We start from the raw sequence: 25,095 nt of genomic DNA, 5'->3' as shown, positions 1-25,095 counted from the left end.
AAAATAATCAAAACGAAATATTTATACACGTCTGAAAGCTTGATTTTCTGTCCTTATGTGATGAGAGGCAGAAAATCATGTTGGATAATGCTGGCATCCAACATTATCCAGAGTATTTACATTGGTTCCACTCTTTTTGTCAGTCACATAAATTGGATTTTTTTCACTCTCCGTCAGGTACTAAAGTTTTCCTTTGAGGTGTTTTGAAGACAATTTTCTGTCTTGTAACTAAATGTCAAGTCTCCATGATGGGAGAGATGGGAATCAGAGGAGTAATCTCAAAGGTGGCAGCGCGGGTGTGTTTGAGCTGATAGCTGCCGTGTCTAACCAGACAGACTGTGCTCAGGCTCATAAAAAAGGCTCTGGAGAGCACCGTTCTCAAATAATCACCTGGCATTAGAGAGGGAGCTTCTTTTGAAAATGTATTTACACCCTGAATTGCATTTTACCCACGAGTTTCCTATCACAGAGCATTGTGTAGGAAACCATTACTGGGATTCAGTGGTAACAAGGCTTGGGCTTTTCATCTCGGAAGATAACGGTTTGAAGGATTTTTCCAACTAGGGGGGTCCCGACGGCAGAATTTTTCATCTTGGGTTTAACAGATGATTAAGACCCCCTACCTCCACCCTTACAGCCACTCCAGCCAATCCCATCATGTCAGATGTGTGATTGCTAATCACCAGGCGAGGAGGAAAAGTGTGTGATGTTAGCAAACCATAGGGTATTTTTCCTGTCACTCACAGCAGGGGAGTATCCATCACATTTGTCAATGCAAGCGTGTTACATACATATTAGCATTTATGCCCAAGCATGTGCCCAAGAGCGCTTGATCACACTTTGATGTATGGCCCTGTCCGCCGCGCTGGTGACTAAAGCCAATTAAAAGTACAGTTACTTTCTGATCTGTGAAAGCATCAAACGTTTCTCATGTGGACGGCAAAAGGTCAGCTGAGCACGCCAACTACCTGGTTAAAGGTCCCTATCCTCTCAACACATCTAACACTCTCCTCTTTCTCGACGGGCTTAGTGCCTGGCTATCGTACAGTACATGTTTTAAGTCGTGTGAATGCTTCACTTTTGCATGGAACATGAATATTCTCACCGACACTTTTAGTCAGAGAACAAGAATTAAAAGAAGCGCTGACATCTCTAATGTTGCCCTCAGGGATGTATCCCTCCTGTTGTCTTCTAGTTAAATATTCTGTCTGAAAAATCTAATCATCTAGTTATTCCTTTTGACTGGCATAGTGCTTGAAGATATCCTCATCACAACCACAAATCATATCAACAAATTATTTCATTAAATTTGGGGTCTTTTTTATTTAAATGTGTTATTTGTTGTTAAAAAATGAAAAGCCACAGGACATGAGAATATTCAGGAGCAAAGTCTATGTGATTGGGAGTTTAATTTGGTGGTACGACAATCACCAACAGATAATGTCTTTTATTAAACAGACGGTAGGCCAATGGCGATCCACAGGACTGTGTCGCAAGACAACACTTCTGTGTGTTACACCGATCAGCCACAATATTAAAACCACTGACAGGAGCAGCCAATAACATTGACCATCTTGTGACAATTCAACGTTCTGCTGGGAAACTTTTGGACCTGGAATTCGTGTGGATGTTACTTAGACATGTGGCGCCCACCTAAACCAGACCAGGCCAGACACCCTCATCCCACAGCAATGACAGCTGCAGCCGTCTGCAGCAGGATGCAGCCAACAGACTCCCTTGCACTGGCCAGACTGATGCTACTTTCAGATGTGCTGCGCCATCTTGTGAGTTTGGAGCCAGAGTTTGCGCATTAGTCTACAGTCCGAGAGCGTTATCAGTGACCCGACAGCTTTACGGAGCAGTTGGCATGGCAGCTGGTACCCATCATAAGGTCACATCCTGTTTCTATAGCGTCAAATAAGGACCCAAAGCCCCCCCTTAACAAAATTCTGTTGCCAGACACCACAGGACACCATCAGAAGGCCCATTTCCATTCCCTGATGAGCTGGACTGTTTTGGAGGCACAAGGGAGACCTACACAATGTTAGGAAGGTGGTCATAATGTTATGCCTGATTGGTCTAGGTTACCTTGCATCTTCCAGACTACAAGACAATGTATGAAGAACAATCAAGGGATTTAAAGGATCCTGAGCCTGTAACCTTTATGTCAATGAATGAATGGCCTGGTCAATGTGAAGAACCCTCAACTCAGTGTTACGTGGATGGAGCTAGCTAAGCCATGCGCCGCACCGATGACATTTAATCTCACTTTGAACTGTTCCTATTTGCTAGCTATTTGAAGCCATAGTTATAAATATGAATTACTTGGTAAGGAGAGAGGTGTCCAAAGCAAACAGCAAGAAGATAGACAAGACAAGTATGAACAAGACTGCTGATGCTGATGGAAATATACAGATCCAGAAATGAATAAACCTTTAGGAGTTTAAAAATCATGTCCTTTCTGGATGAATAAAATCTGAATGGTCATTTTTCACAGTACCCCTGTAAATAGGGGTATTGTAAACATCCTACCCACACAGCGACAAGTACTCTGTGATAAATAGAGTAGCCACTGACTTCACTTTGTGGTTGAAGATGCTGTTGACACATCTTCACGTGTGTTTTTACGTGTTAGTTCACTTAATTGGCCAATGGAAAGTAGGTGTCAAGTGTAGCAGACCACAGCGCAAAGAAAATGGAGAGGAAATCTGAACGCATTAATCCATTTTGCTGGTGACGGTGTAAACAAACCACTACATCCATGTAGCAGAGGTGTTGAAAAGCATAACGTGTAAAGGAAGTCATTTCATTGTGCTCTGCTAGGAAATAATAAGAAGTAAAATGACAATGTAACACCTCGTTAAGTTTCCACCATGGCGCCAATCCCGAAAAGACAAACAGACACTTGGGTTGTTCTTATGCATGGCATTGTTGGATGGAGGGTTAATTACAGTGGCACGCAGAATTTGCTCATGTTTGCTTTGAAGAAAGAAAAGGTTTGCATTTCAAGTTATTAAAAGTAAAAGATTATAGTTAAATCTTCACATATATAACTTTTTAATTAAAGCAGAACGAGCTGTTTATGTGCTCCTTTGGATGACAATAGTCAAGGTTTCCTGAGTTGTTTTCTCTCATGCTGTACAATCCTCTTCAGCTAGCAGAAAACAGATAGCTAATTATATCAGATGATGTTCCCCTTGAGTGTTCTTACAAATAACGGGCCCCTGAAATGTCACTGACAACATGTGCCCTCAGACAAACACTTGTTTTTGTTAGTGTCTTATCTTTTTTTTTTTTTTTTTTTTTTATTTTAAGCTACAATAAACACAGTCGTGGCTGCGCCGAAGTTACACTGTGCACAAGTGACATTTTTAAAATTTATTTATTCGAGGTTCAGAGATGTTGAATCACCAGCTTAGAAATGTGCACAAGCTGATTATGATAAGCTGGCACTTACAAAATAGATCAGTCACTAACAGCTTAGCAGCACAGTGAAAGTCATTCCACAAAGCCTGCAGAGCTGAAGCTATCTGGGAACCATAGCCGACTCGTTCGAACCAGAATCTTTTTAACATCTACATGAAAAGCCGCTTCTTCTGTTGGTGCTGTGCAAAATGCAGCGGCTGGACTGGTTATAATCTACTGCCTCAGTTTGTTCCGCTAATCTGCGAGTCTCCTTGTTATCACAGTCAGAGATGCTAGATCCTGTGCTGCTTTAGTCTGCTGCGGGTAGTAATGCTCCTGTTTGTCTCGTTCTGCTGTGTAAATCAGTAAAAATGGAGACAAAGGAGAGATGAGAGTGTCGAGCGAGAGAAAAAGAAGAGCAATTAGCATGAAATAACGAGGGCCAGCTCTGTGGCTCCGCCGCTCGAGGCTCGGGGTGATTCTCTCCTCGTTATCGCCCTGAGTGAGGGGCCTGTCCGCTTTGCCGGGCCAGCAATGGCAGAACACATACGCACGCAAAGTTCACAATTTGCAAAGAATAATGAACCTAATAATAGTCTCATACTAATTTATTGGTGTGTCTCGTTGAAAGCTTTCACCAGAGGTCTTATCAGTAATAATTGATGCTCAATCAGCACCATGTGAATAGACTAATGGTCACACACAGTTCAACAGTTGGTCTAGTTATTTCAGTACTTGTCTTCACATTGCATTTCTCCCAAGGCTCCCCCACACATTCCTGCTCTAATTATTATAACCAGCATTCAAATAAGATAATAATAATGTCTACAGTGGTGCTAGCCGCCACTTGAAGCTGTATTTAAGCAGCATACAAGATCATTTAGGATTGGTACGGTGACATGACTTTCTAGGGGAACAAGCAAAGTCATTACAGTCCGTGCTCTAAGAGGCGGGAATGTTTGTACAACGGACATGTCACAGCATAACTGAAAATGATGACCTGCTACAGAATACGTCAGGTGGTTATAAGAATATATTGTATCTGGGCAAAAACTATTCACTTTACCCATAAAGACATGTTTATATCCTCTTTGGATGGTTTGAAAAGTTTCAAACATTTATATTGAGTAAAGTTTGATTTTTTTTGTTTGATTCTTTAAAAGTGTCAAATAAAACTTTATGAATTTGAATCAAATGTGCATGAATGAGACACCTCACAATCAATGTGTTAACAAAACTTTATGGTAATGCATTTAACATATACACCGATCAGCCACAACATTAAAACCAGTGACAGGAGATGTATAACACTGACCATCTTCCGACAATTCAATGTTCTGCTGAGAAACCTCTGGACCTGGCATTCATGTGGATGTTGCTTAGACATGTAGCACCCACCTAGGCCAGACCAGGCACCCCCACCCCATAGCAATGACACTCCTTGATGGCAGCAGCCATCCCCAGCAGGATGCAGCCTGACACAGGCACACACACAAAAACGCTTAAGGAACAACTCAAAAAAACATGAAGAACAGCACAAGGTGTTGACCTGGTGTCCAAATTCACTAGATACTAAACTGATCAAGTATCTGTGGGGGGCCCCTCTCCCACAGAGGCCCCTCCCCTCACCCCATAGGACCCCACTAACAACATTCTGTTGCCAGACACCACAGGACACCCTCAGAAGGTCCATGTCCATTCTCTGATGAGTCATAGCTATTTTAGAGGCACAAGGGAGACCTACACAATATTAGGAAGGTCATAATGTTATGCTTGATCGGTGCTTGATCTGTGTATTTTAAACAGACATTGTAAAGCTTTGCTGCTAACATGGCTAAAAATATACCACAAAGGGGATTGTGTCCTCTAAAAGGAAATGTGTATAAATGGGAGCAGCTACTGGTGATTGTAGAGGCTGGAGCTCAGCTTCTTAGTTTTGGCCAGATGATACATGAGAAACACATTTGGATTTGCAGCTGCATCACAATAGCAGGCCTGCAGAAATCAACACTGCTCCAGATGCTGTGGCATCTCTGCCAGTGCCAGGCCATGCTAAACTGGTATGTGTAATTTCAGGAACAGTGCACATCTACGGTGCTAAGAGCTGCTGTCCTTTCACTGCATGCACCATTAAATTACTGCAGTGTAATTCCTCCAAATGATAAAAGGACGACAGAAAATTCTAATTAACAATCTGTCGATCTATTGTTTTCCCCTAGTTTTATTTAATTTGGATATTTGCAATCAGAATATTCAGCCTTTACAAACCAGAGAAAACAACAAAGAACCTCGGGCTCTTTTGATATATTTTTTTTAAAATCGCGTTTTCTGATCATCTTTTCTCTTTCATAATTACAGTGTGCATTTTCCCCGACGGGCTGCAGCACTTTTGTTTATAATCACCCACGTTCATCAGGATGCAAACACACTCTTCTTGCAGTGTTTCACCGATACTCGCGAGGTCAGACAGAAGACAAAACCCAGAAATCAGGCATTCATTTTTTACCAGCAGCACTTCAGAGAGGAGTCTGAGGCAGATAAGGACAGCACATTACATTTCTCCATCAACTGGCAGGAAAAGCCTTACACATACTTTTATAAGATAAGACAATCCTTTATGTCTGTGAAGGTTCTCAGTCATCCAGGTCATGTTATATCCATAAAAGCATTTATGGACTTGTAGAGTTTTTTGAGAAGACGTTTCACCACTCATCCAAGTAGTTTCTTCAGTTCTAAGAGACCGGTGGGACGTCGAGGTTTAAAAAGGAAACCCTGTGGGTATAACCCATCAGAAACTTGCTTGACTTGTTTCGGTTAACGACCAGAAAATGGTACAACTAGTGTCCATTATTGGCTAGATACTTACCTGTCATTGAGGAGGGTCTGTTTGTCCCGGTCCTATTTCCTTATGAATGGTTCTCTAATGACCCATTATCAGAGTCTCCAGTCTCAAGGTGTGAATGGAGTTGAAACTTCTTGGGGACAGAAGCTAAGGCTGTATTGTAAATTGATGGCCCATCTCCTCTGTTCAGAGAAGGTTTTTCCAATCTGAAACAGATGTCTTCCTTTACTCCTCTTTCAAATCATCCGCCTTCTCTGGCTAAGATTTGGACGTTGTTATCTTCAAATGAGTGTCCTTTGTCGCTCAGGTGAAGGTGGACCGCCGAGTCATTTCCTGATGAGCTGGCTCTCCTGTGTTAGTACATAACTTCTGTACCCAATAAGTTTCAACGCCATTCAGACTGGAGCCTCTGACTGATAATGGGTCGTTAGAGCACCATTCATAGGGAAAAGGCCAGTGACAAACAGACAAGCAAGTTTCTGATGGGTTATACCCACAGAGTTTCCTATTTAAACCTCAACTCCCCACCAGTCCCTAACAACTGAAGAAGCTACTAGTGGCAAAACACCTTTGCTAAAAACTCTGCAAGTCCAGTTGCCTTTTTAAAATGCTTTTTAGATAAGACAATGTTTTATTTACCAAACAAGACTGAACTAATCAAATCTAAAGCCAGCAGGACTATGGGAACATGAGCAAACAATGCTCACATGCATTTATTTCTATAATTAATGCATGCATTCATCAATGAGCATGTCTTCCAATGAGTAAAAATATAGTCTTCAAGGTTTTTGACAATGCATGCAAACGTAACGCTGACTGCAGCAGTAAACATCTTAGCGTCTCCGCGCGAGCTGGAAATGTTTATGCCTCCGGGCTTGGTCTTTGAAGTTGCCGGTTTCAAGGTTACACCTGCTTAAATATGAATTCATTTAAATTCCCATTTCAAAGCCCATAATTGCGCTCCTCACCCGGTTCTTATGTGAAAATATAAATGAAAATGTATCAGCGTATCTAAGCGATTGAGATCCCCCCCGAAGCCTAGCTTGACAAGGTTAACCGCAGCAACAGATCTGAAGGGAGTAAGTGCGGTTTATTGGAGCACCATGGCAAACTTCAATCAGCCTGTGTTTGTTTGTCCGCGGCTGGGCAAAGCATTTCATCAAAGAGGGCTGGGGCAGGGCTGGATGCGAGGAGGATACCCTGTCGGAGGGATGCACACTGTACGACAGCCATTTAAAGACACATCAAATGCTCCGTCGGTTTCAGAGCTATGTGATAACGACACATCCCTGCATCATTAACAATTCAGCATCATTAGGGAATCTGATATTAACTGACGTTGTTCAGTGCAATCCATCCCTGATGTCTAAATTAAGACTATTGTCAGTCATTCATGTACCCTCATGCAGGCAATACAATGTACTTAGTTTGGACTGTCAGTCATCTCAGGCAAAACTGCCTAATGTATCAGCAAACTGGCAGTCCCTGGGGTGAAACAGGGATGAATAACTGAACATTTCAACAGATCAATAAACAAAACATAAACTGCCAAAGAGAACAAGGGTCCCAGTAGATCACAGATTAATGTGCAAAATGATAATCTGACGAAAAAATGATCACTTCCAACCAAAATATATTTTACAGAGCAAAAACCTATTATGTAGCCTTTGGAGTGATTACAAATGATTGACAATCTGGCTCCACAGGAGAAACAAGGGAAGTCTCGGTCACCGCAGAATTGCTGAGAGCTTGAATTTAAAATCTTCTGGAGGGTTTTGTTATTGTCGCATGCCCACCAACCTTCCCTGAATCTTTAAATCTACCTTCGCGAACCCTTCCACTTGCAAAGTTGAGAGTTTAAGGTTGAGGTCTATGTTTAGTCATGAGTGTGAATGATGCATTACAATGGCGGAGTCACAATGTCCCCACTTAAAGACCTTGACACGCTTCCCACAAAACTGCAAGAGCGGGGGGCTCAGTGCTGCTCCCGCTGTGAAAGTGCCTCAGGGATGCCTTGTGGACTTTCTCAGTCTTTTATGCACACTTTCCTCAAGTCTACTGTGCCACAGAGTTTGCTTGAGGGATTTTCCAAAATTCCGAAGAGCTCTGATGTCAAAACCGGAATAGCAATATACATAAATATAAATTATTCACAGCGCTCACACTAGAACAGCTTGACATGTATGGTTATGTGCAGAAATGAGTATGTCGCATGGAACTGTTTTTGACATATTTGGACAAGCAGCAGCGCATTTGAATAGAGGTGACACACTCGTATAACGTAAAAAAGCATTACGTGGAGCACCTTATTAATCCTTCCTATGTATATAATATATATTTAATTCTGTCTGTATTTCTTGTACATTTATTCGTATGCAAATTTTGTACATTTTTGCTTATACCGTTTTTATTTTACCAAATTTTTACATATAATTTTATTGTATTTTTATTTTTGTTTTATTAGATTGTTCTTTTCTTTTTTTCTTTTGGTTCTTAAGAGTGTTTTTTTATATATATATATATGTGCAACTGAGCTACTGTAACCAAGCAATTTCCCTGGTGGATGAATAAAATCTGTCGAAGCCTAAAACTGACATTTTGTTTTCATTTTTATGTTTTAAATAACAACTTAAGAAAGTGCACCTCTATTTTTATCACACCCTCAGATCCAATTTTTAGAACTTATCCTGATAAAACCTCTGAAATCTAGCATATGGTAGCTATATAAATATGTGGAATCTTCAAATCAGGAGCTTTCTAAGACCTTCATTTAAAAAAAAAAAAAAAAGAACTTGTTAAGTGAGTCATTTCTAATTATTTGAAATAAATCACCATACAGTGAGAAAAATCATGACTGACTGCCTTATCAAATACAATCCAAGAGCACCACATCTGATACAAAGAGAACCCTAAAATTTAATGTATATGCATGCAAGTCTTGCTTGAGTCAATGCATCAAAGTGCACAAGTCTACGATCAGAAAAAGATTGGCATATATTGGACTCGCATTGGAGACGAGCCAGGAGAAAAAAGAAAAAAAAAGGCCTCTGTCTTCCAAAAAAGTGTCAGAGCAAAACTAAAGTTTGCCAGTGAATACATATGCGAAGACTACAGCTTCTAAAGATAGCCAAAGAGTTTGTCACTTACAGTAACAGTAGTCATGCTTGGCGCTTTTCTGAAGAAGAAAAAGGAGGATACAGTCAGCCATTCACTATTGTGTGCCGCCATGCATCAAAGAGTGCTGAACACCTAACGCCACCACTGACCTTCTCGTGAATACCCTGCAGTTTACCATCAGGTCTGTAGGCAAAGCAGTTAACGTCCACATCATCTCCACCACCACAATACCTGAAGAACCTATGCCAGCAGCACGTGAATTTAGCACCATCATAGTGTTTCTGCTGTTCTCTAACGGGCTGCAGAAGACTATCGGGACCAATAACACAAGAATGCCCCGCAGTGAGGTGTCAGTAAGCCAGTGCCAAAGATGGGTGGAAAATTATCCAAAGCGCCAATAGTTTTTTTCTGCTAAATGGGGCAATGCTAACTTGCGGGGCCATGGGTATACTTACATTTCTACAGAAGATGCATCCGTTACGTTTATTGTTTCATAAACGATTGAACAAGCAAATCATTTATATGACTGCGTCTCGGAGTATGTGTGTATGTATATAGATATTAGCGATATATTTGCTATATACTGTATATATACACTGACCAGGCATAACATTATAACCACCTTCCTAAAACTGTGTAGGTCTCCAAGACAGTTGAGACTCATCAGAGAATGGACATGGCCTTCCGAGGGTGTCCTGTGGTGTCAAGCAACAGAACGTTGTTAGTGGGGGCCTTTGGGTCCTATGGGTTGAGGGGAGGGGCCTCTGTGGATCATCCCACAGATACTTGATCAGTTTGGGATCTAGTGAATTTGGAGGCCAGGCCAACACCTTCTTGCGCTTATCCGGGTCGCGGGGGCAGCAGCAAAAGGATCTCTTCCCAGCTACTTCCACCAGCCCCTCCAGAGGAATCCCCCGAGGTCTCCTTCCGGCGGGACATGCCCGAAACACCTCTCCCGGAAGGCGTCCGGGAGGCAGATGCCCAAGCCACCTCAACTGACTCCTCCCGTATATCTGAGCTCCGTACCCTATCTCTAAAGCTGAGCCCGGCCAACCTGCGAAGGAAACTCCACCCCTGTGTGTGTGTCTGTGTCAGGCTGCATCCTGCTGGGGATGGCTGCTGCCATCAAGGAGTGTCATTGCTATGGGGTGGGGGTACCTGGTCTGGTCTAGGTGGGTGCTACATGTCTAAGTAACATCCACACCAATGAATGCCAGGTCCAAACGTTTCCCAGCAGAACACTGAATTGTCACAAGATGGACTTCTGTTTTTTAATGTTGTGGCCGATCGGGGTATATATTAGCTATATACATATATATACGGAATATATATCAAATATACATCAAGTACGCTCCCTTTTTCTTTGTTTTATCAAGACATTCTGTTGATTTGTTTTCATTAAATACCATTATTGATAATTTAAGGTATTATTCAAAAAGTGTGAACCATTAAAACTTGCGGTATAACCTTGCGCGTCACTCTCCACGGATATGCTCATTATGCTCCAGATATAATTCAGAGTGCTTTCGCGTTCCTTATGCAGCATTTGGAGTCGGCCTCCCGCACTCACACACTTAATTTGTTAAGTGCTAAATAAATATACATCAGTATAATTACTATCATCGCTGAGTAACCGTGTTATTTAAGTACATAAGGGTTCAGTGCCTGGGGCGGTTGGAATTGAAATTGGCAGATTCTCATGGACAATATAGAAGGATGTGACACAAATAAGCGCTGCCTTGGGCTTTCACAGCAGCAGTGTGTGTGTGTGTGTGCAAGCCTCAATTGAGTTTGTTGTTTATTTCTGTTTTCTTTTTCTTTTTTTGTAGCACGCTGGTGTTATGCTCATCGAGCGTTCATATTCCACTGCTTTATTTATTGAACAGTATCTTATGCATTTATTAATTATAAAAATGTCTCTTTTTCTCTTAGGAGTTGCAAATGTCTCTCTTTACCTTTCTGTCATTTATTTCTACTAAATCATGGTCAACAGAATAAGGCATACAATCTTACTAGGCGTTTGGATGCAGAGCCTCAACGCTGTGCTCCTTTCATCATATAATAATTCATATAATGAATGCACAAGACAAGATACCAGATGGCACCAAGATTAAACATGTGATTATGTATATACATTTAACATGGCTCTCTCATAATACATACTGCCTGAGAAGCTAACAGACCAATGCACCTGTGCATAAGTGCAAACTAAGTCTATGGATGTCTTTATAGATCTACTCCGGCCAAAGCAGAGGAGGGGGGATATTGCCAACCCATTTAACAACCAGGCAGAAAGAAGCTGAAAACTTCCTGCCAAGTGCAGTGACACCCAAACCTTTCAATCAATCAGCTCTGTGCGGTGTAAACACACACACACACACAGGGATACGACAAACACACATGAGCACACATGAGCACACATGCAGGCGTCCAGAAGCAACTGTAGTTTCACCCACAAGCCGACACCCGGCAACGCGCAGGCGCCCAGCAAAGCATTCATGCGTTCAGGCAGATCGATGGGCTTTCAGGAAGCCGGTAACACCCAGGTTGAGGCCCCGGGGCTCTGGCCAAGTTACTCAGCACTTTCCTGGCCACTCAAGAGAAGCCATACCGGGCTCTGGGCCAAGAGGCAAAGATAGGAAGGTACAAGCATACGGGGGAGAACAAAACTTTTGATAATAATTCTGAAAGTAGCTCTGTCACTTCTCTGACAGCAGCCATCAGTATCTCCTTAGGGAGAGCACAGTTCATTTAATACGTCTGGTTGAAGGCCTTGTTAAGGTGTAGCCTTTGTTGGTGCAGTTAAACGTGCTCTGTCAAGGATTTAACAGAGTGAGCGTACGTTTATTTATTTTTTTAATGACATTTATCTGGTTTGCAGCTAAGCAAAGCGTACTCTGCGATGCTGCCTTTTCCTGCTCTCATTTAATTGTTATTTTTGTCATGCCTGCTTTAACGTTAAAGAAGTGCCTGCATTTAGACCTCTCAGCGGACTAAATAATATTTAATGCTCTTTGAAAAGGGCTTCTTACAAATGAAAACAAACAACACTAAAACCATCGGGGACAATCCTCCACCTCCGTTCTTGAAAGGGTTTCAGATGTGCTCTTCCATTAGATGTTGAGCATTATTTAGATCCTTTCAAACTAGATCATTTCAACGTGTCCGTAGAACAAACATCTAACTGGAGGCTGCTATTTGTGTTGCTCCCAAAGGAAAGAGGAGCGACGGAAAGGGAGATAGACAGAAGGGGTGGGAAAGGGATGGGGGAACTTTTCGTCTATTGTGAAAAGCTTCTAATGCTTTCTATATTAAAATACTGGAGGATGCAATTACATTTTGAAAACAACCTGTCAATACATAATCGTCAATAAATTATTTACAAGAATTTTAATAAAGACAGTGTCATATAACAGCAGTATGATTTGAAAAATGGGTAAAACTGGAGCTTTTTGTTGTTTTTTCACCATTTGCAGTTTTGTGCCTTCTACATTTATATGACTAATACAAACACTGTTACTGGTTGAACAAGTACATGATACAAATACAGCAACAAAGACAAACGCAGGATATCAACAAAAATGTGACACCAGGTGCACTGTTTGTGTTTACACCCACAGGTAAGTGGGAAGGAGAAGAAGAAGAAGAAGTCCCAAAGGATGTGTCAAAGTTAGTCTGCTAACTTTACCTTTGGAGCTAATATATTAGGCGGTTAATTTTAGGTTTGACCCAAAGATGGAGCTCGGAAATGTAAAGTAGACTAGACAGCCGTTGCAATTCTGACTGACACCAGTATTCTCTTTGAAAAGCCTAAAACTGAGGGATTGGCTGGGTGCAAATGTTTGTGGCCTTATCACGAAGGCGCAGGCATTCTAAAATAACACTAAACAGCCGCCTGTGTCTTGTATCTAAAAATTGAACTTTTTTTTTTTTCCCCTGCTCATAATTAGTGTAATACTTCCTGTAGTGCCTAGGAATAAAGTACACAGGGAACACACGGAGAAGAGGGGTTATAAAATAATGAGGCGCAGATACCCGTTGCGGTTGGCTTGTTTGCGACATTGACAGAAAGGGAAATACGCGGCTCGTTTGATGGCCGTCCTCTGCAGCTGCTACTGACAAAACACATGGTTAAAGTCAAGACGGATAAACATAGCAGCACCATTATATAAAAAAACAAAACTGCATGTGTATGCTTAGTTATGTAGTTGCATGCACAAACGCACAGATTTACAACATACAGAAGTAAATAAACACAGTTTTATTCTGTATAATTATATCATTTTGGGTGTGTTCAATAGCAGTAATGTTATGATGTATGCTATATAATCAAATCCCAGTTCAATATAACCTGTTTTGCACTTTCTTCTCTTTCTACGTTTCATTTTAGTGTACCTTAGAATAGCATCTTAGTGTGAACAGTCATATCATTTACTTCATACATATGCAAGCCTTTCTCCTCCCTTCATTGTGACGATTTCCTAATTGCTTCATCGAAAACTTTTTATTTCCTTTATTCCTTCATTCTGCAAGTTATTAAATAACATATTTATTGTTCGCTCAGTGGGAAGTCTAACTAGATCGAGATATTGCACAAAGCCGTCCACAGTTTCAAAAGAACGCAGAAAAAACTGAGATGGGGATTTCATCACCTCGTACTTGAGAAAAACACTTGAGAAAAACTGAGCTGAATGACAATTTCCAAGCAGACATCACGAACATGATTTCCCTCCAAATGTAATGTATATGCACCGATCAGGCATAACATTATGACAACAGTTGTGACTCATCAGAGAATGGTCTTCTGAGGGTGTCTTGTGGTATCTGGCAACAGAATGTTGTTAGTGGGGGGCCTTTGAGGGGAGGGGCCTCTGTGGATCATCCCACAGATACTTGATCAGTTTGGGATCTAGTGTGAATTTGGAGGCCAGGTCAACACCTTGTGCTGTTCTTCATGATTTTTCTCCTAAAGTGTTTTTGTGTGTGTGTCTGTGTCAGGCTGCATCCTGCTGGGGATGGCTGCTGCCATCAAGGAGTGTCATTGCTGTGGGGTGGGGGGGTCTGGTCTGGTCTAGATGGGTGCTACATGTCTAAGTAACATACCCATGAATGAATGCCAGGTCCAAAAGTTTACCAGCAGAACATTGTATTGTCACAAGATGGTCAATGTTATTTACTTCATTTAATGTCAGTGGTTTTAATGTTGTGGCTGACTGGTGCACGTATTCTGTCAGGTTTTACGGAATAGAACAGCAACCACATGCACGACATAAGGTCAACTAAACAAAGAACACAGCAGCTTAAATATATTTACAGTTAGAATGATCAAAACAATATATTCAAATAGAAGAAACTTAAGTGAATTAAAGTTTCATTTTAATGACGAAGCATAACGTATTCATCTAAACACTGTGGTGAAAATGAACTCTATCAATGTTGAAAGTAACCAAAGATAAGGACTAGAGGAGCGCTTACAGATTCCTGGTGAAGGACTAAGCCTTACACAAGAACTCCAGGCTTGTATGAAGCACCGGTGACTATTCTAGACTATTGTTTTGCTCCTACAACAGACTCTGAATTGTGTGTATTTGGAGGAAAAAAAAAAAACAAGATAAAAAATACATACTGACAAACTCTCAGATAAGTTTATACAATAGGGAATAAATGAGATGGACTCTCAAATCGTGCGAACACTTAAGGAATCAATGTCAGGCTGACGGCAGTGGTGCAGAGCTTTCTGTCAGCCAGCATGCAACGGAAAAATAAATAAATACAGAGCAGAAAATTGAGCCAGAACTCCGTCAGAAACAGTGTGCCACTAAATCCGCCGTCTTACAAAAACAGAAAGACTGTTCCATTACATTTGGCAGAATGTGAGCAATAGTAAAGATCTTTGCTGGAATATCAAATTGACAAGTAAACATTAAATACTAGCCAACAACCGACTTTGATGCATGCATTACAGAATGTTTCTCTTCCATATAACAAGTGCAGAACAGCGGCGGCAAAAAGCAGATTCAGTACACTGTAAAACATTACAGCCCCGTTAAGTAATCCATTGTCTTGACTAATTGTTAGTTTTGTGGTCTATAACTCATGTCTTTACATTTTGAGTTGAAAAAAAGTAATGGGAGAGGAGGAAGGGTGATGTGATTTGAATTCTGGGAAATCTAGAGGCGGCCGGGATTTTTGCATTTTTTTTTAAATTAGACAGAACTATTACTATAAAATGGCAATACCTTTGAAACGAGGCTCTAACAAAAGAGGATTAAACCAAGGTATTACGGTGTCAGCAAAAAGATTGGCACCACAAGCGTAATGGGTGGATTTTAGTCGTTTCCCTGCCACATCCAAGTGGCTGTTTTTGGTCGATCAAATTTTAATTTCCTCTTAAAGTTCTGGCAAGATGGGAGTTGAGAGCACTGTTTTTGTTTCTACTTGGATTTTTGGCAAGTTTTAAAGTGTATGTGAACTACAGCCAGATTCAACTAAATTGATCTTAACTTGGAAATGTGAGTTGAAATAGCGAGGAACTGTGAGTTCATTTGACAAGATAAAATCAGTGTTCTTCAATGGAAATTATTAACTCATAGCAACAATTTAAAACAAGTTAAAAAGCTTTTTGAATTGAAACAGCAGTTTTTAGGAGCAATCATATGCTTCTACGGCAGCAGGTGAACTTCCGTTTCTAACTTTTACTGACATGAAATGTTTTACAGTGTACACAATCTGCATTGAAATGCAGCAACCGCAAAAACAACACTATATATACTAATGTCTCTTCAAAAGAAGCTCCCATTTCAAACCAGAAAACATTCAGCATATTCCCAGTCAGGTTCAAACGTGGTGCAAACTACTCCGACTCAGAGCAGCCTCTGATAATTGTAGGCCATCACTTCGATTCAGACTCAAGATGTGCCAACGTCTGGTCAGAAGAATGTAATATTAATCAAGACAGTTTATATTTGCTCGCCAGAACCGGCTCCCTAAATTCCCTCAAAGCTGCAATTAAAAACACCGTGTTACTAATTGATGAACAGCCTCTTAGTGAACAGGCCGCGCTGAATTAAACATGTGTGGAGTTTATTTTTCATTTCGGGAGTCCTGTGACTGATGTTTGTTAGAACTAGTTGGAGATGTGCTGCAATTTGCATCAGCAATGTCGTTTCTTTCCCCGGTTAAGTAGGTTAGGCGGTGTCGACGCAGACGTATAGGAAGGAAGCAAAAGTGTAAGGTGGAAATAGAGGAAAGTGGGAGAGACAGAAAACAGACGCAGAGGAGGCAGAGAGAGAGGAAGAGGGAGTCTATCAATTGATTGCCAATTGCTACGTTATTGCAGATGGGGTCTTGGCACCACTGTCCATTTGCCCCCGATGCCCTGTGATTGCAGTCTTACAGTATCCGAGCCAATGGACCGTGGTGCCTTTTCGCAGCCAGCAGAAAGCTGAGAGATCCATTTGAATGTCACAGCAGATGAATATTGAATGGCATACATTTTAGCATCAGTAAAATCGCCTAATGCAGCTTAGCTAGTTAGCCTAACAAAAGATCTCTGAAATGTGATCAGTTGTGGTGCCTTATTACTCTTGACTGGCTGGCTAATTTCTTTCTGACTAGCAGAGGGCTACAAAAAAAAAAAAAAGTGTGGACTGTATATTAAATGATACTGACAGTGGGTCACATCACTGTGCATGTGAAAGACATCTCTTGTATCGTCAGAATCACGAGTTTCCTTCTCTGAGCACACACTATAAGATTTTTTTTGCCAGATTTTACCTGTGATTTCCAGTTGGACATAGTCTGCACCAGTTGGGTACAGTCAGTACAGCATGGGTAGTTGGTACAAAAATCTGCAAGTGTGTGAGGGGGAATAGACCCAACCCAACCCGACCTTAGTTGCAGTCAGAGCACACACAATAAGATTTTTTTTGCCAGATTTTACCTGTGATTTCCAGTTGGACAAAGTCTGCACCAGTCTGCACTAGTTGGGTACAGTCAACATGGGTAGTTGGCACAAAAATCTGCAAGTGTGTGAGGGGGAACAGACCCAACCCAACCTTAGTCGTAGTCAGTCAAATATGTTGGACTTTTTGAGCCGAATCTCAACGCAATCAGGTGGTGTGAATCGATAACCGACCCAACTGCAACCACGTATTGCCAAAAGTCAATCTGCAAAGACTGTGAAAGTGGTGTAGTGTGTCCCCAGCTGTACTCTAAATGACCAGGAAAAGGCAGACGGATGTAGTTGTCAACTAGTTGGTGAACAATGATCCTGGTATTTCCCAGAGGAGTAGAGACCAAATCAGTAAAACTGAACTTGCATCCATCAGGGAACAAAAAATTAGGCTTCATATGAGAGCTTATGTTTCATCAGCTGGACGTGTGATTAGGCAACCCAGCCAGTCAGCGTCTCATGCTCGCAAGTCGTTTCCACTGCCCCTCACTTAATACCAGGTTAATGGGAGAATTCATATTTATCACAACATCAGTGTCAGCAGGTATTAGCCCTCATTTTCATCAAGCTCCAGGGAGCGAGAAACACAATCATAAGCAAAGTCATTAAGGAATTTGGAAAAGGATTTCAAAGCTCATTTTTAACCTATATGATTGTATGACTACTCCCTTTAAGGACAAGCTACTGCCCAACAGATATATGGCATCTATGGATTTGGAAACCCAAAATTCACACTAGAATATAATTTGCTTTTAGAACGCTCATCAATTCTGAATCATAATTCCTTCCTATTTTCATGATTCTCAGTGGAACTGCACAGTCATATTTTGGCAAAAGAATTTTTAAAAAGCCTGCATGCGTAGATACATTGTAATACTTTAAATAATTAATGAATTCTGCTGCATAATATCTTTCAGGATATGTATTAAAGTGCCGTGCAGCAGAGAGGTAAAGTCAAAAATTCTAACGCCGTTTTCTTCATTTGCCATATGCCGTGAAAAGATCTGCCACCATTTCAGCTTTACGTTCCACTCTATCTCCTCTCCACAGCCTTTCAACCACATCCATGCAACAGCAATCCCTCCCGGTTCCATCCCAGCCTTCCTGACTACCATCAGCAGCCTCCAGTCAGGAGTTGACCCATATAATTTTGAATTTAGCCGTGGGTCAGTAAAGTCCACCAGGGATTCATTTGGATTCTTTCTCTACCTTGGTTCGCTCTTCATGCGAAGTACCACTTGTTAGAAAGAAATTCCACGGCCGCATATTGCGCATACAGTGCTCTAATTCACAAACACATTGCATGTAGAAACACCACCCACACGCTCAAATACTGGTACACACATACACACTTGCATACCCGTAGTAGTAATGGCCTTTCCTGTAATTACAGTCATTTGTCAAAAGCGCACCTTGATTTATGGTCAAATTAAAAATACACCGGAAAAGAAGCTGCAGGTCCCGCTAACTCAGACTGCAGAAGGTGATTAATGCTGCGCCATTACAGGCGTGAGAGTGGCATGATCCGGATATGCACCCCAGCGAGCGGAGCGAAGTGAGTGGGAGCATAAATCCACGCGTCTGCAGTCTCTCGGTGATGGAGTAGGCTCGCTGTGGGCGGGGGCTTTGGGTGGCATTGGTCGGGGTCGTAGTGGGTTTGAGAGTAGCGTAGCGCGGGTTACGCTGTCAAAAAACGGAAAGTAGGACAATAATCTGTGGGACGGAGTTTTATTTCATGTCCCACAAAGGGACAATTGAGTTGTTGGTTTCTTTTTCTTGCTTTACTTTATACCAAGAGAAAAACATTTGGCTATGGGACATGAAACTCTTTTACTGACTTGATGCTTTCTGTCTAAAGAAAAAAACTGTGGCGAAATAAGGCGGCATTCAGTGACAAAGATGTTCTGGTTGTGCAGCGGAAGGCAGTGTGCAGTGCACTTAGCGTTAGAGAAGAAAGGCAAACTAGAACAACGTCCTGCATGAGCACGTACATTTGAATGAATTGTCGCCGAAGAAGCAAGCAACCTTTAAAGCAGCAAATAAATCACAGGATTCATCTTTCATATGCAGCACAATGGACTGTTTGATGAAAGATAAATATGTCTTTTTTTGTCTGCGCTCGTGTGTGTGTGTGTGGGGGCGCGTTTCCGTGTGCAGCACCTGCAGCGTAACAAATTCCTTAGGCAATAACGCGGGCCCCGAGCGGGTAGGACGGCGAGCTATATCACCTTAACTTAGAAAGCAGGGCTTAGCGGAAAAGAAGCAAAAATAAAACAGATGAGAAAGCTGTTCCATTTGTCCAATTTATCTAAAACCAGCGGGCTATATCTGAATTCGAGTCCTTTTAAATTGCCAATGATAAAGTCTGAGGGAATACAGGCTAGAGACAAGTATCATGCCAGAGAAGAGATCTTTGGAGCTCAATGCAGTTAATATGCCTTCGGCCCGGCGCCAGCCAGGAGAGCTCAAGTCCACAGGCTGCTCCCGAACATGAAGTGGAAGGCTTACAGCGAGGACTGCCAAGCCTGGAGAAGACCATCCCCTCAAGGTAATCTTTTTTTTTTTTTTTTAAGTCAAGTCTTAAGGAATGCTTAATTAAGGGATGTGAGTAATGCTTTAGAGAATGCTAAAGGCTGCCATGTTTTTAGGAGTAATCATATTTGGGGTTTGGGATTGTAGAAAGCCTTCACAGAGCCACGGTCCTGCTCTGCAAGAAACAGATAAGGTGGCTCTCAACATTTCCTCTCCACATTTTATCAGCTGTCAGCATGGTATGCCCTATAGCTTCAAGTATACCATAAAATCCAAACTGTATTTCCTCCTGAGGTTTGAATAAATTAACAGAATGTAATGGATTTTTATGTCTGCCTCTTGCAAAAAAAGGAGTCTTTTTTTATTTTACATTAATAACACTATGAATTACCTATATTTCTGACAGCCTGCCAAGTTGGCGACAGCAAACTGCATCAACTATACCACCATCTCAAAGGGCAGCGATGAGGCGAGAAACAAACAAGCTTGCAAAAACTAAGGTGAGCTATAACACCATCTTAAAATCAATACCTCTCATTGCTGCATTTCTCTACATCATGGCACAGCCCACAGAGAGGAATAACTATTAAAGTAACTTTGCAGAAACGAGAACCTAATTTATCCTTCAGTAAATGTCACTCACCGCCCGGCCCGGCTAATGCATCTCGACCCTGTGGAGAAGCTGTTAGGCATTTGGAACAATTTAAAGAATTATGGCACTTCGCTTCTGGAAAATAAATTAAGCTCACAATGGAATTCCTCCTTCAGTTTAAAGCCATGGGCATCCTGGATAATACAGGCCGTGGTTGGCCGTTGCAGAGAAATGGAGAACTTGTGGTGAATTGTTAGGACGGAATTTAGAGTGAATAAACCTTTTATATGTTAAAATCAATTTGTCCGGAATGGTTTTTAAATTGAGCCGTATGCAGCGCGCACCTAATTCCATCGAGCAAAAGCAGATGCACAGATTTTAGTGCAGTCCTTCAAATCAGACTCGGTGCATTTGGGCGTTTGAATGAAAGCGATTTCGCATTAAAAACTCAAATAGTTTCGAAAGCAAAATTAGAAGTGGTTAGTTTTCCCTTCGAGGGTGTTTTTGGTCAGGTTCCACTGAATGACGACAACATTTACGTGGCACATGGTGCAATTTAAAAAGGTTAGAGATGGAACATGCCACATCTCCTCGAGGCAATTTATCTGAAACATGCAATCTAACATTATAAAAGGGTGTGGACAGCTTGAAATCACAGTGTCAGTCTGCAGAGGTCGCGAGGCAAGGAGGAGACACGTTCTCCATTTGCAGTCTTCGCATTTCCATTAGATTCTACATTTCTGTGTTCATGCGATGATGAGTCGAGCAAAACAGCAGGAAATGTGTGTGAATAGAGAACAGTAGCAAAACTAAGAGGCGGACAGATGAATTGTACGGGAGAAGTGATGGAGTGGATAAAGAAACGAGGCTGCCAAGAATGTGAAAACAGAGAAGGAGTGACTGTTAGCGCGCTGTATGTGCACGCATTTGTTTCTCACACTGCCATTAGCCGAGATGGATGTCCTTGAACCCGGGTCTGCGCCAACAGGTATCTCTCACTAACAGACCGCCCCTCCACTGGTAATTACACAAGGAGGTCTACAGCAGGTGGCACAATGCTGAGCACAATTTACATAAATCTGCATGTGTCACTGGGCCTGGCTGCAGCCTCTGGCACTCTGTGTGAATCCTGCCCACATTCAGCAGACGATTTGTTCAAATTTAAAAACAAAAAAGAAAACAAAATTAAAAAAAAGCACAGAGCAGGTAAAATAGCCTCAGTCGTCTTTTAGAAACCCATTCACAAATGTCTCTCTTTTACCTCATTTTGAAATCATGTGTATGGTTGTGCAGTTCATTCGGCAGACATGCGCACACATCACGGTCCTGCATTAACGGGTATGGTATTCAGCATTTATGTAAAAAAATAAAAAATAAAAAGAGAGAGAGAGCTGTTGATTTGACTGTGTTTTCATTTGGGAGGCTGTGGTTTATAGTGCTATTGAATTGTATTGTGTTGTACTGAAACGTATTTCTGTTATTTTCACAACCCCATTTTAGTCAGTGTAACTAACATAAACGCTTTTTGTGTTTAATTCAATCTCGTTCAATAGCTCCACAAACTACATCCTCCAATATGATCGCACAGTTGCATCACCGCCTTTCTTTTCAGTTGCGACATAAATTATTTTAGTGATTTAGAAAAGGACCGTTTTCTTGTTGTCACTGGAATACCTACCGATCTGTGCACTGTATTATAGAGCTGTTAGGATGCGTTAGACAGCAATAGCATAGTCTTATTTTTTTTCTGCAAGCTGTTCATCAACCTCCCGAATCAATTAGATGAACTTAGAATGATCAAAAGCAACATATAGAATGCTTGTGTGGTGTTCAAATCATGTGCAAATAAGTTAATACAACTGTATACACCGATCAAGCATAACATTATGACCACCTTCCTAATATTGTGTAGGTCTCCCTTGTGCCTCCGAAGCAGTTGAGGCTCATCAGAGAATGGACATGGACGTTCTGAGGGTGTCCTGTGGTGTCTGGCAACAGAATGTTGTTAGTGGGGGGTCTTTGAGGGGAGGGGCCTCTGTGGATCCCATAGATACTTGATCAGTTTTTGATCTAGCGAATTTAGAGGCCAGGCCAACACCCGTTTTTCATGTTTTTTCTCCTAAGCCGTTTTTGTGTGTGTGTCTGTGTCAGGCTGCATCCTGTCAGGGATGGCTGCTGCCATCAAGGAGTGTCATTGCTATGGGGTGGGGTTGCCTGGTCTGGTCTGGGTGGGTGGTACATGTTTAAGTAACATCCACATGAATAAATGACACATCGACAAGTTTCCCTGGAGAACATTGTCACAAGATGGTCAATGTCGTTTACTTTACTCATGTCAGTGGTTTTAATGCTGTGGCTGATCGGTGTATAGGTTCCTTGAAATGTCTCACATTTCTTTTTCAAATATCCACTACAAGCTATAAGTGTGCACTGAATGCACATGTATAAGTGAGGCCATTGGCATGCCTGTCCACGAGGGGCTGTGAGCAGTGGGATCCCCCATGGTGAGCGCCGTTTCTGCTGACAGGAGCATATTCAAGGTAATGGAACCACTCTGTTGTCCCGGAGCAGAGCACTAAAGCAGAACTGAGTTCTGTCTGCTACTACACGCACCACTGAACCCCCAGATGACAAAATGCCTCACTGGCTGACCGAATCAAATACAATAAAGCTGAAAAAGAAGAAAGAAGATTGAAGGAGAAATTCTAAGATTTGTCATATTTTGCTGCCTTGGCAGGAAAGTATGTATTTTCAATTGGAAAAGCTGTCTGTCTTTGGAGTGCCACACAAAGAAAGTTTGTTCCTCCACAAGCACTGCGCAGCACTCCAACCATGAAAGAAGTAAACGTGTTACTCCCGCATATATGGACACAGAACACTGTGTGCATGCCACTAAAGCAGGTAATTATATTCTACCGGTGCAGCTTCATAATGTGGAGAACAATTGGGAGAACAGAGGGATGATGAAATAAATAGGGAGTCTGAATAATGAGAGGGGAATGAAAACATGTCCCCACAATAAATGACAGACTGCATTAACGAACTATAAATTATTCCTGTTTCAATTTACATATTTTCATTTTATTTCATCACATTGTACAAATAAAAACAATGACTGGATTATCAAGCAACATATTAGTAAAAACTTCCTCAGCTTTATTGTCAGACTTTCGTTAGTCTGCGGAAAGACATGCCGACAGCCGTGACTCACAACCCCAGAGGAGGGAACAGCTAGCCAGCAGACATTGCTGCTGATCTCTGTGGAGAGTGGACGGAGGAGTGGAGCTGCGTAGATTGGCATCGCTGGAGAGCCCCAAAAGGAGCGGATTGGACCAATAAATTGTGGCAGGATTATGAAGTGCAGATTGGACTTGAAGTCAGAGTTTAGAAGGCCGCGGGGAATCTGACTGCAGTTAACATAAGGCTGATTTATGACTGCCTTAGAGATAGAAATGAGCCTCCATGACACTGATATCTTAACCTCTACCTCTCCACTCGCTCTTAAATCTGTAACATTTTGATTATAAATCATCTTAGATCACACACACATTTCTGCATACTGACGACAATACAACTCAGTGATTGCTAGAGCTCTCCAGAAGACTAAATCAACTTGAGAATGGTAACTGCTTGTGTACCAGCACCGAAAAGCTCCAGCAAAATAGTTGCAAGGCAAGCACACATGCATATAAGCACACAACACACACACAGGCAGTTAACTGAGCAGCCAGAAGCTGTCTTCAGGGGACGAGCAAAAAAAGGAAAAATAAAACTAAAAAGACTTCTGTAAATAACACACAATCAAGGAGAATAATTCATTTGCAGATAAAAAATTATGTTGTCATTGTGGTGCAAATACGCAGTCAGTTTTATCCCAAGTTTGCAACAAATGCAAATCAAATCTGGCTCATAGTGTAATGTGTTTCTCAACAAGCACATTCAGAATGATCAGAATCCCTTTATTGTCCTTGCACGCAGTACAACGAGAGTTTAAAGTCAACTCCTGTGTGGTTTTGTGCAAACTCTGTGTAAAAAAAACACTGCATACTATAACACACTATAAAATAGGACTGTATAGGAAACTAAGCTGCAGATAAGAAAACAGTCGAGTTTGTTCTGTCCATTTTCACTGACCTTGCAAAAGTGACTGGCCTTTCTGGAAGGGCCCGCTGTACGCCACATGGTAGTTTTTGACCTGGAAGCCAGGTACACAACCTTCATGGCCTCCATCCTCTTGGCCACCCACGTGGGCAACCTGCAACACAGGAAACAAAGACGAGGTAAGAATAATACACATTAACACAAGACCTGACAGGGAAAGGTGGGGGGCTACATTATTGTGTTCTGTGATACAGCATTCATCGATGGTAAACTGGTGTTAAATAAAATGTAGGTATAGCTTCATGTTAGGAAAGACTTAAGAAAAGCTTTTCTTTACATCCTTAATTGTAAAGTTCTAAATGTCAATTGGCTCATTTAGATTTTTACTATTTGTCAGGGGAGATGGAGGATGGCAACTTTAACCCTTCTTTTGCCAAACATACTTCCTTTAAAGACGGAGTGTTCCCATGGAAACAAACATGGCGTGACTCAACCGATCAGATTACATATCTGCAGGAACATGTACTGCACACATGGAGGGCAAAACAACAG

The 25,095-nt window shown here is 41.6% G+C and overlaps 1 protein-coding gene across 1 annotated transcript in view; it reads right to left on the bottom strand.

Annotated features, from left to right (window-relative positions):
• cdh13 (cadherin 13, H-cadherin (heart)) overlaps positions 1-24,799 on the bottom strand; it is a 254,830-nt gene extending 230,031 nt beyond the window's left edge. The window contains exon 1 of the mRNA XM_084555537.1: positions 24,577-24,799. Within this exon, the coding sequence (XP_084411663.1) occupies positions 24,577-24,739 (163 nt within the window). The 5' untranslated portion in view covers positions 24,740-24,799. The remainder of the gene's footprint in view (positions 1-24,576) is intronic.
• Between the last annotated feature and the right edge of the window lie 296 nt (positions 24,800-25,095).

Source organism: Chelon labrosus, assembly GCF_963514085.1.
Source record: "Chelon labrosus genome assembly, chromosome: 11".
NCBI lineage: Eukaryota > Metazoa > Chordata > Actinopteri > Mugiliformes > Mugilidae > Chelon > Chelon labrosus.
The sequence above is the reverse complement of the archived record's forward strand: the minus strand, read 5'-3'. Positions and strand labels throughout refer to the sequence as shown.